This window comes from Myotis daubentonii, chromosome 14 (assembly GCF_963259705.1).
Source record: "Myotis daubentonii chromosome 14, mMyoDau2.1, whole genome shotgun sequence".
In the NCBI taxonomy this organism is placed as follows: domain Eukaryota; kingdom Metazoa; phylum Chordata; class Mammalia; order Chiroptera; family Vespertilionidae; genus Myotis; species Myotis daubentonii.
In genome coordinates this window covers 2,909,516-2,921,919 of record NC_081853.1, presented here as the reverse complement: position 1 = coordinate 2,921,919, position 12,404 = coordinate 2,909,516, and the positions used below count along the sequence as shown (strand labels likewise).

Below are 12,404 nucleotides of genomic sequence, written 5' to 3'. Positions count from 1 at the left end.
AATATGTTTATTTTAAAATACAACACAAACAGAAAGCCTACCTTTCTTGAATTACTCCGAGTAAATAATTGACATGCTATGTTTCTCATTTCCTTTACTGACCAACTTTTCATCAGATGAGCAGCACATATAGGTAGAAAAGCAAGTTCTTAGGGCAAATAAGAGAATATAAAGCCAACTGCTTTCACTCTGTAAGTAGCCCTGAGTATAAAACAAGTCTTTACAATAGTTTTCTCCTTATAGATTGGTAAAGAGAAACGTGTAATCATGTGGCCCTTAACGTATTTTCATCTGCATCAGATGAATATTTGTTGCCTATCTCATGGCTTAGAAATGACAGGTGCTTGCAGTCTGGCTCTTGACAGGCCACTACACAAATAAGTGGCCGGCCTGAAAGGGCTAATGCAGTCCTAATGAACAATAAATCAACTGTGATTATCAAGTGTCAGCCGCTGCTTCTCAGTTCAGCTCCATCACATCCCAGAGTCAGCCAGTCGGGTCTCTGGGTAGGCAGTCTGTATTTTGGTTTCATTTTTACACAATTTTCACTGAAATGTGTCAGGCAGCAACAAAGAATCACATACGACAGAAGTAGACACTGTTTCAATGTATGCAAGGGGTACCAATTTGGAGAATCTGCGTCTGTCTTCATTGGGTTTACTTAGTGATGAGTCAACGTTCAAGAAATATTCTTTTAAACAACAGCAGCAGCAACACATCAAATCCAAATCGAAAATCTTAAAGTGATCGTGTTTGAGGGCTTTGACAATGACATCCTGGCTTGAACACTTTCCCGAATACACTACCTTGAGTGGCACACACACATCCCTCTTGAAAATTTTATGACATAACAAAAAAAATAAACAACAAAAAAAGCAATACAGGGCTGCTTCTAAAATAAAAATTTCACTTGATTTTTAAAAAATGGCTTCTTTAACACGGACTTCCTAATGATAAAATAAATGTAACATTTTTTTTCCTTAAGCAGATTAGTCACTGATAGTATGATTCACATTTCCTGTTATCAGGCTTAATTTCCCCCAGAAATGTGTCACTTCAGAATGCTGGAATCTATGGAAATGAGATGATTTGCATTTTTAAATTGGCTTGATTAGAATATTTGGTCTGTGCGGACAGGAATATAGAAGTATTAATATTTTACTTATAATGCAGGCCTTGAAGGAGTTAATCCCAAAGAGGAAGAGTCCCTATGTACTTTGCTCTAAAACTTTACCACCCACTTCCGAAGCTCCCCTGCGCCCCAGCCGCGCGCTGGGTGGGGGGCGGCCCCTCCCGCTGACCGGGCCCCGGGCGCGGTGACAGCGGAGTCGGCGGCGCGGGGATGGAGGAGGCCGCGCCGCGCAGACTTCACGGCCCGCAAAGGAACGCGACCGCGGCGGGGAGCCCGACTCTGGGTCCCGCTCCGCGGCGAGCGGCGGGCTTCGTCCCCCTCCTCCCCTCCCCTTCCCTTCCCGGCCGGGGGCTCCTTCCCTCCGGGCGCTACGCCGACAGCCCGCAGACGCAGAACAAACTCTCGGGGCCAGAGCAGCGCCCCGCTCACCCTCCGGCGAAGGCGCCCGGTGCGTTCACAGGCTCCCCAGGGGCACAGCTCACACCCGGGTCCCCCCGAACCGGGTGGCGGGGCTGCACCCCAGCGGCTGCGCCAGGCCAGCCCCGCGGGGAAGGAATCGCGAAGGAACCGGGGCGCGCGAGCCGCGCGGCGGGACTTCCTCCAACTCCGCGGCCCCCGCCCCGCACCGGCCGGCAGCGGGAGAGGCCTGCGCCCCACCCGTGCCGCCGCCGCTTCCCCCGCGCAACTCCCGCCAAGTTGGTGACCTCAAGTGTCGGCGCTGCTCCGAGAGGCTCAGCTCCGACGCCGGGCGCTGCGCGGCCGCCACGGCGAGGCCCCGGGAAGCGCCCGGAGGCGGCGGGCGCGCGGCGCGGAGCGGCCCGGGGACCCACCTGACACCGTCCATGTAGCCGCCGGGCGCGCGGGGCGGCGCGGGGCGCGGGCGCGGGCGGGCGGGCGAGGGTCCGGCGGCCTCGGCGCGGCGCACTGCACGCGCGGGCGCTCGGCTCGCGGGCTGCCACCCGCGCCGCGCCGGCCCCCGCCCCGCCCGCTCCGCCAATCACAGCCCGCCTGCCGCCGCCGCGCCGCCCCCCACACAATGGGCCCCGCGCGCCCCGCGCCCGGCAGGTGAGCCTCGCCCGGCCCCCTCGCGGGCGCTCGGCCCGCCGCCGGCTCCCGGCCGCTGGCGGGCTGTGCGCCTTGGCGATCTCCCGAGGCGCTGGGACCCGGCGGGGACTCCGCGCCCCCAGCAGCTGCTGAGGCCCGGCAGGGTGCGGGCTCCGGCCGCTTCCCTCCACGCGGCCTTTCGGGAACTTTCGCTGCACGTCGACAGGCTCGCTGGCCGGCCTCCCGCCGCCTCCAGGCGTTGGGCTCCCCAGTGCGCGGTGCCGGCAGAGCCGCCGGGAAGTGCGTGGCCACCAGCGGCCTCGTTCGCTAAACCGAGTGCTTGCCCTCCACCAGGGCAGCTGCAAAGAAAGCAACTGACGGGTCCCTTAAGAAATAATTCCTTACATTCCTGTCCTATTTATACAACAGCAACAAACGCTACTCTGTACAGACACTGTGGCCGGGCCTCTGTCGGAAACAGTCGCTAGACTTCAGTGCTATTTAAATCGGAGTCCTTGGGTTTTAAAGTTACAAATACGCTGTTGGCTCAACTGGCACAACGTAGGTGTCAGGCCAGGTGGGTCCCTTTGGCTGCTCTAGAAAGCACCCTCCATTTCCACCTGTAACTGGGGGAAGCTCCTTGGCCTGGGGCCCTAGACCTAAAACACAAGCAAATCATTTTTATTATTTTTCTCAAAATACTCAAGGAGAAAGAGTAGTGGCATCAACAATTACTTATTTTCCTTCAGTTAAGAAAGCCACAACCCAGTAATTCCAGGTTTACTTGAAAGTATTGTTCCATTTTAGGTGTTAAAATTAAAATTACTACAACCAAAAAGCATATTGATAAAATTTCCAACCAAGCCAATGCCTGAATTTAATAAGGTCAGCAGACAATCCCCCACTAATCTGGCTGCAAAAGAGACGAAAGCAGCCATTGACTGTCAGCTCATGATCAGATGTTAAATGAGTCCAGCACAGCCACTCTCCCCGCTAAAGTGTTCCTGTGTCAGATAACAAATTTATTTATGGAATTTTTCAGGTCAGGAAAATTTGACCCCGCCCTCTCATGAATATTCAATAGAGAACCAAGGGTGGTCTTTTTTGGGGGGTAGGGGGGTGGGGAATACCTCGAATCTGCCCAAATTTACCATGAATCTTAGAGTTCTGACTTTTAAAGAGACAAGGCACTCCACTGGGAGGGCCTGGCAGGGTCCCACAGACAGAAAGTAAAAATATAGGAAGTTCTCTTCAACCAATGCACAGTCGGAAACTGGAAATGGTCATTTCAAAAATACACACGTGACTTTTTCAAGGGTATTATAATTATTTAAGATTTAATGTCTGTGAACAAAATCGGGCTGCATTTTGAACAAGCAATTCATTCTTTTAATAAACATGTTTTTCATGAGGCATCCATAAAACTCATGCATGCGTTTACAAGTTGAACTAACTACCTTGTTTTCCGGTCAGTGTTTATCACTAATAGTCCCAGAGCATCAAAACCAACAATAAACAAATAAACAAGCAAACAACAAACATTAGAGACGCCTATGACCCAGCTGGGAGATGAGTCTCCACGGAATATTGGCGTGAGGCAATGCGGCAGTTACACAAGCACCATGATGCTGGCTTTTAAGCACATGGGACCACAGAGGGGGGAGCAGTGGGAGCAGGAGGCCTGGGAAGGCTGCTTGGGGGGGGTGGGGGGGGTGCTTAGAGGATGGCTGGTTGGAGAAGGGAGGCGACAGTGTGGTGAGGGAAGTGGCTCAGCAAGCTAACTGAGGCCACCTGGAGCCCTCCCTGTCCTCTCTCCAGACATGGCCTAGTGACTCAGAGACGACTTCTAGGCAAGGAAATGTCCCCTCAGTGATGAACGTGGAGAAGCTGTATCTGCCAGGCCACTTTGATGAATTCTGGATTCCCAGGGACCCCCTTCTGTGTGGGTCCTCTTGCCCTTCCCCTTCCAGGGACTCACTGAGAACTGGACTCTCCCACCGCGGCAGTACAATAGGAAATGCTAAAACTCAGTCACCTCGAAGACTTAATTAACGCCACTTACTCAGCACCACCAGGGCCTTTTGGAAAGGCTGGGCAAGTGCCAAAAAACTGAGAAGGCATTTGACTTGGGGAGGCCTTTAGAATTGAATAGAAATTGCAATCCCATTTTAGAGGAGGAAACTGAGGTTCTGAAAGGCAAAGTGATATTTTTTCCACACCCAGCACCACAGGTCCTGTGGGGAGCAGATACTGAATAGTTACAGGAAAGAGAGGCCAGGATAACAAAGTGAGTAGAGGGGCTACTGTTTAAAAAAGAGTGAAGGAAATGCTAAGTACTGTACTTAGAAATATTTTTAATGCCCACATCCTAAGCGAACACCCACAACAGATACAGCCCTTGTTCAAACACCACATGTTAGGAAACCTATCAGTTGCTGAATGAGTCCACTGTGCCGCTGGCTGTGTACTTAAGAACAGATTACTAGGATCCCACCCCAAACTCCAACCACCAAATAGCACACCTGGGACCAAAATCATGTGTTATGTTTGGTTGTGCGGAGCTTTAGCTGTGACCACAGACGGAGGTGAAAGGTTTTCCTGCCCATCGAGCTGAGCATGAGGGAAGAGTCGGGAAGGAGCGCCAGGCGGGACTCCCGTGCATGAGGCAGGCGCAGCGGTGAGCAGGCCTGGCCCCAGAGGCCGGCTCATGCCCAGGTCCTGCCTTGCCAGGAGCTGCTTGGAAATAACCGAGAAGGCCTCGGGAACGGACCGGCTCACATACTTCAGCAGCACTGAGGCCGAGACTCGCCCAGATAAGTCAGGTGTGTGTCCTCGTAGGAGACACTGCGGTTTCTGTTGCCGGAAAGTTGATCTGCCAGAGTCAGTGAAATAAAAATGGATGACCTGCCGGGTCAGAAAATCAACTGCAAGGTGAGAGGCCACGACCTTAACTCAATTCTCCATCTTCTTCCAAACAACACTTGTGTTAACGCTTATTTCCTCTCCCTTTCCAACTAATATAGTGCAATGCAGGCACCTCGCCAGGACTGCCACCCGCAGCCACTAGAGTTAATGACAGGCAACAGCAATGCCCATTTCCAAGATTTGGGCATGTGTCTCCAAGAAGCCACTGTTCCTTCTCGATTTAAGTGGAACTTTCACTTAAGAACACAAGTCAGGACATCCTTCATGTAGAGCAGCGGTTCTCAACCTGTGGGTCGCGACCCCTTTGGGGGTCGAACGACCCTTTCACAGGGGTCGCCTAAGACCATCAGAAAACACATATATAATTACATATTGTTTTTGTGATTAATCACTATGCTTTAATTATGTTCAATTTGTAACAATGAAAATACATCCTGCATATCAGATATTTACATTATGATTCATAACAGGAACAAAATTACAGTTATGAAGTAGCAACGAAAATAACTTTATGGTTGGGGGTCACCACAACGTGAGGAACTGTATTAAAGGGTCGCGGCATTAGGAAGGTTGAGAACCACTGCTGTAGAGGGAGGGGAGTCAGTAGCTTTGCACTGGTTGCGTGTATGTTTCTGTTGTCTGTGTTGGCCATGAAGCTATTGATTAGGCTGTTTTCCTTCTGTGCCTGTTTGGCCAAAGGAAAGGATGAGTTCTCCCTCTTCTACAGGAGTTTAAGTTTCTCTTTATGACTTCCTCCCAATTTCCATTAGATCCTCACTTAATGCAACATTTTCTAATGCCAGTGTCCTGGTTAACTTATATTTACAGTAGAGGCCCAGTGCACAAAATTTGTGCACTCAGTGGGGGTGGGGGGAGGGCGGTCCCCTCAGCCCGGCCTGCACCCTCTCGCAGTCCTGGAGCCCCGCTATCTATCACCCCATAGAGGGAGGCCCCGCCCACCCACGGCAGCACCGTAGGCCAGGTAGCCTGGGCCTCCCTCTGTAGGGAGGGAGGCCCCACCCACCTGCCACAGTGCTGCTGGCTGGCCAGTAGCCTGGGCCTCCTTCTGCAGGGCGATCATGGGGCGATGGCCGGGGCCCCAACCAATTGCATTGCACCCGCCTTGGCTGGCCTGGCACCAGTGGGTGTCATAGCATGGTCGTCTGGATGGTCGTTCTGCTGTTCAGCCATTCGGTCGATCTGCATATTGCATTTTTATAGATGGCATGACTTGTCAACCTTTAGGTGCCTTATGATATATGAAGAGGTATGTAAGCTATGGAAAACATTTAACTCCCCCGCTCCAAACCTCTCACTCTAAATGGAAAGACGTTCATAAAACACCACTAGTAAACAAAGTCACATATGGAAAAGAAAAATGGCAACATTTTGTCCTAACTCTGCATCTGATCAACAGTAACAGATCCCTCTCCTAACACTGTAATCCCTAGTCTCAGCATCATGTGAAACGTAGACTGAACTGCTGCTACAACAGGTTTCGCTATTGCAATGAAGTGTGCGTGGTTCTCAGAGGTGCACGCTGAGGGAAGGAAGTCTCCCGAGAGCTTCCTCCTTCAGATGCCACGAAAGGCCACTGCCCATCAGGAGCGAGTCCTTATCTCCAGGCAGAGTGACAGCGCCGGCAGCCCCTGCAAGCCCGCCGTCTGCAGCCGAGCCAGAACTGGGTCACTGAAGGGGAAAGAAGAGATGGCTCATGGGGGATGAAATTACATTTGATTTTTTTACCATTTAATTATGTAGAAATTGCTGAATATCAGGTAAAGGCAACTAGCCACCTTTATTTAGTAAAGTCAGCTTTTCGGGAGACCTGTCCCGTACAGCAGGCGACGAAGAGGCGCAGGGAGCGTGTCCCTGCTTGCCCTCTGAACTGTGCTCCCAGGTCTGCCTCCTGGGCAAGGCCACCCTCCTGTGACCTAGACGGACACGCCCTCCTGTCAAAACCTTCATGACGCCTGCCCTCTGCTGGTAACCCAGCCAGCATTCGGAAATTTCAACTCCCTCAAGGTATTCAAGACAACTTTTAAAAGCTGCAGAGAGAGAAGGCACGGAATGAACTGTTAACGGGAACACACGTGAAGAACTTTCGAGAGGAGAAGGCGCTGCAGGGCAGGTGGCACTTCCCGGGTGAAAAGGCACCTGGTCCCATGTGCCACCCCGAGGACCTGCCCTGCTGTCGCCCCTCCTTTGTTGGGGGAGAAAGCAGTGACCTGGAGGTGGGTGGGCAGTGGCTCACACCTCGCCTGCCCCAGCCGCAGAGCCAGTACAGCCTGCAGGAGGCTCGGGCATGGGGGCCTGGGAAGCCGAGGCCTGCAGATCCCTGCTGGCCATCTCGGACGCGTCTCCCAGACAGAACAGGCAGCTCAGCAGCAGCAACCTCAGAAGCAGTTGGGAAGCAGCACCCTTGACAGGGCTCTAGACCCGAGTCCATGGTTATACAGAGCACCGGTCCCGCCACCGCGACCCTTACCCGGGAGGCCGTGCCAGGCGGAGGCAGCCCCCCAAGATCACCGCCTTCCACACTGGGCGGCCCAGCAGACATCTGGGGCCCGCCAGCTCTCCATCATCTCTTTCCTTCACAGCCACAGGCCCTCTCTCCCCCACACCCAGCGCTGAGAGCAGCCCAGCTTTGTCTTCTGTAGAGAGGCTACAGGCTAGTTCGTGGGGGCACTGGGGGGCTGGGGCGGGTGTGGTCAGCGCTCAGGGACAGACTGCACCTCCCTCGGTCTCTGCTTCCCACTCTGAAGGCTCCTGCGGTTCCCAAGCAGTTCCAAGGGGGCTCCCCGGCAGCGCCAGGCAGAGGCATCCGAGCTGCCCAGCCCCGGGGCTCCGCGGCGTCTGTCTAACCCTGAGAGCGGGCCGCCGGCCTGCCCGCGACACAGGGCTCTACGTGACCGTGCCATGTATCACAGTGCGACCGGGCATCACGTCACCTCTCTAGGCCCACACTTCACCTGAACAAAGGGAAACAGGAATGAAATACTCTAGTTTCTTTAACAATATGGCACTAACAACAACCACCATCATGGATGGCTTATGACTGCGGGTACACGTCACAGCAGCAGAGCACTAACCTCTAGGTGTTCCCTGCTTTCAGTTAAGGTCCTGAATAACACTGGCAGCCCGGCCGGTATCAGCCGGTTGGACTGCCGTCCAGGGCACTGAAAGGTCGCGGGTTTGGTCAGTCACATACAGGAGGCACCCAATGTTTGTCTCTCACATCGGTGTTTCTCTCTCTCTCTCTCTCTCTCTCTCTCTCTCTCTCTCTCTCTGTCTCCCTCCCTCCCCCCGCCCTAAAAATAAATAAAAACATATCCTCAGGTGAGGATTAAAAAAAGACTACCAGGAATATAGTTTGAAAAATATAAATAGAATTTCAGAGCTCGAGGACCTTGGACACGATTCTCATTGTCAATGGTAAATCAGGGAACAAAGAGAGGAAGGGAAAATGCCTTTGGGAAAACCACCTAAAAGCCCTTATTCTGATCCTCTCTGGGTCTCAGACTGTGAAACATCAACAACTTGTGCCCGGGAGAAAGTCATGCCATGCAAGTCGCTGGATCGAGCTGCGGCTCTAGACCCACCCGACCTCCCCTCTGCCACCCACGGTCTTCTCTCCACCATCCTGCTCCCACCAGTCATCTTCTGGATTTCCGGTCCTACCTCCCAAGCCGTTCTCCTGCTTCTGGGGTCTCACTTTGGAAAGGAGACAGGAAAGTGAGCAGCTTTGTGCGTGAGGTGCCCTGGTGGGCTCTGACGTCCCAGTGCAGGGAGAAGCCACAGGTGATGTTTAGGTTGGATTCCAGGGAAACTGGGAAGCAAGCATGCAGCTCAGAGACAGCGACGCCTTCTGAGGTCTAATCAGCCTGGTCTTGAGAAGATGCGTATAGAAAGGTCCAGCTCACGTGGCAATTAGTTACTTTTCATCAGTGGAAGTGGCCGTCCGTCCCTCCTGAGGACACGGAGCCCGGTCAACATGAGGCCTCATGTGTGGACTCGGCAGCCTGCGTCTGGGATGTTTTGCTGCTGTTGCCTCCGGGAGGGAAAGCCTCTGGGGGAGCCAGCTACCATGGCGTCTGGCTCCGCATGCACTCACAATGTCACACATGGTCTGACAACCCATGGACTGATTTTAAGATTCCTTTTAAAGTTTCCAAATTCACACTAACCGAGGTATGGCATGGGACTCTCTTAGTGCCCAGAGAGGTCATGGCCTGGAACCACAAGCATCTGAGCATTTGCTGAATTAAAGAGACGACAGACAGGTAGCGCAGGGGACAGAGAGGAGGGCTCCCTGCCCGGCGGGCGTGGCTCCGTGGCTGAGCTTGGAGCTGTGAACCAAGAGGTCAGGGTTCAATTCCTGGTCAGGGCACAGGCCTGGGTTGTGGGCTTCATCCCCAGTGTGGGGCGTGCAGGAGGCAGCTGATTGATGATTCTCTCTCATCATGGATGTTTCTATCTCTCTCCCTGTCCCTTCCTCTCTGAAATCAATACAAATATGTGGGTATTTTTTTTTTTTTAAAAGAGGGTTTCCCTTCTCAGCCTAAGGGGATAGGAGCACTCCTAAAATAAGACAAGGATTCTGCTGGATATTTAAGGGTAGTGCGAGGCCTGTGCTTGGTGGAGGGGGGGGGGGGGGGGCAGCATGAGGAACATCCGCAGGACTTCGCCTGAGCGGCAGCACGGAGGCTCGGACTTACCAAGGCTGGGCAGGCGCCGTTGGTGCAGGTCTCCCTCCCTTCAGATGAAAGAGCTTTTCTTCTTTTCCTCGATTTCCTCTCAAAACGCACCCCTCCCTTCCTATCCCCTCTGCCCGCTTCTCTCTGCCCTTGGTCCCGGCCGTGTCCACCGGACCAGCTCCCGCGCCTCTCGGCACCTGGAGCTGAGGCTGGGTATGTCTATGCTCTCAAGCCAGTGGCCTGGACTCTCCCTCCCTGGAGGTTGGGCGCAGGGGGTGGTGTGATGGGCCTCCGCAGTGTTGGGGGGTGAGTGCCACACCGGGGCTGGGCGCCACCAGCAGAGGCTGAGGAGCAGGGGCCCAGGGGCGAGGGGCTTTGGTCACCAACGGGTGTGAGAGAATGGACTTTGGTCATAATGGGGAGGAGAACAGACGCATGAAGAGGACCCGCCTCCACACAGGGCCAGCTTACAAGGTCTGCGGCAGCGGCAGCGGCAGCGCAGGGGGCCTGCGGCTCATGGCTCCTTTTGCACTAAGTGGGGCCGCAAGGACCACTCAAGCCCTGAGATTCTATGAAACTTAGTGGCATAGAAAAGGAGAGAGAAGCCACAGAAGTTTAAACAAAAAGTACTCCTCCATTAGGCAAATCCTCCTCCTGGAGAGAAACACACACGCACAGGTGCGGAGGGGAAGCCGCTCACTAACCACAGCCTCGCCGTCCATGGTACCGAACGGCGCCGCGTCCCTGACCCCATCGGACATCCGCCCCCCTTCCAGCATCCCTTCCAACAGGGACTCAGTCCCTCACCCGCCAGAGAGAGGGTGGGCGGCGGAGATCAGCCAGGGAACTCCTATGCACATATGCATCACCCGGACACAGACAGCAGGGTGCTGGGAGGCAGCGGGCCAGCAGGGGTCAATGGGGAAAGGGGGCCAAATATAATACAGAATAAAGACTGAAAAAAGAAGAAAGAGTGCCCCGTACATAACAGCCCCTTAGCAAGTATTTGGTGAATTTATAAACAAATGAATAAATATGTAAATGAATTAATGTTCTCTTCCCCTTTCTTTCCCCTCTCGTTTCTCTTTTCCCCTTCCTTCCTCCCTCCCTCCCTCCCTCCCTCCCTCCCTCCCTCCCTCCCTCCCTCCTTCCTTCCTTCTTTCCTTCCTCCCCTTTCCTTCCTTCCTTCCTCCCTCTTTTCTTCCCTCCTTCCTCCCTCTTTTCTTCCCTCCTTCCTTCCTCCCTCCTTCCCCTCCCTCCCCCCTTCCTTCCCTCCCTCCTCCCTTCCTTCCTTTCTTCCCTCCCTCTCTCCCTTTCTCCTTCCTTCCTTCCTTCCTTCCTTCCTTCCTTCCTTCCTTCCTTCCTTCCCTCCCTCCCTCCTTCCATCTTTCCTTCCTTCACATTTCATTATGTTTCAAGCACATATTGTCTCTAAACCAGTGGTTCTCAACCTGTGGGTCGCGACCCCTTTTGGCGGTCGAACGGCCCTTTCACAGGGGTCACCTAAGACCATCCTGCATATCAGATATTTACATGACGATTATAACAGTAGCAACATTACAGTTATGAAGTAGCAACGAAAATAATTTTACGGTTGGGTCACAACATGAGGAACTGTATTTAAAGACCAGAAGGTTGAGAACCACTGCGAGTCTAAACTATAAGCTCCAAGAGGCGAACTCTGTACTGTTTTCTCTCAACTTGCAGTATACACTGCATAATGGAAATGAAAAGGTACCCAAGTCCACGGAAAGTCGTGGCATCTCGACAGGTGACAGGCACATGCAAGGACAAGGAAGTGTCTCAATATTTAGGGCCTAAATCTTGTTGATGACAATTTTATCTGAGTGACCCCATATGCAAAAAAATGCACTCGTATACAGCAATCAATGACCCATATTCTTTGACTAAAGAAACAAATTGAATACAACTATGACTCAAGCTTTACACAAATCAGTTTAGATTGTGTAACAGGGTAAATGGAGACACTAAGTACAACACAACTGTACCTACTAAAAGCAGACGGCTATCCAGACTTAAAAAAGTCATCTACCTCCCGCCTGTCTCGCTCATCTTGTCCAAAGGAAAGACTCCTGACAGAGACAAGACTGGGGCGGCCTGCGCTGCCCTTCGCTCTCCGCCTCCCCCCCCCCCCCAACCTTCTGTCCAACGCAGCTGAGAAGACAAAAGGGGGGGGAGCCCCTGGGGAAGCCAAGGACCCCGTGCCCCGCGGGCACTGCGCAGTCGCAGCAGCCAGGGGACCCTCTTCTCCAGAGTGGAGGGCAGCGCTGCGCGGCCTGCACGCCTTTTCCCCCTGGGCTCCGGGAATGGCAGACTTCAGAAGCCAGCTCACCCTGAGCCTGGATGCTACTGAGCCCTGTGCCTCAGCGGCGCCCTTCCTCCCGCGGCCGCCCTCTGTCTCAGTCACCCCTTCCCCTGAAAGCGCTCATCCGTTCCGGGTTCTCACACGCAGAGCAGCATGTGCGGTGTGAACTGGGTACAGGCCTTGCGCCCTGGTCGGCCACGACCCTCCGAACGCAGCATGGGAAATGGGCTGGCCCTGCAGAGCCATAGGTCCGTCCAGAGGAGGGCGGGGTCTCAGGGCC

At 53.6% G+C, this 12,404-nt stretch overlaps 1 protein-coding gene across 23 annotated transcripts in view; it reads right to left on the bottom strand.

Moving 5' to 3' along the window:
* FOXP1 (forkhead box P1) overlaps positions 1-12,404 on the bottom strand; it is a 487,040-nt gene that overhangs the window by 99,935 nt on the left and 374,701 nt on the right. Inside the window, exon 1 of one of the 23 annotated variants that reach the window (XM_059662979.1) lies at positions 1,963-2,110. The exons of 19 other annotated variants lie outside the window; for them this stretch is intronic. Coding sequence is in view for 1 of the 4 variants with exons in the window: in XM_059662975.1 (XP_059518958.1) it covers positions 42-113 (72 nt within the window). In the remaining 3 variants the exon portion in view is untranslated. 3 more of the 23 variants (XM_059662974.1, XM_059662982.1, XM_059662975.1) reach the window with 3 other exon arrangements.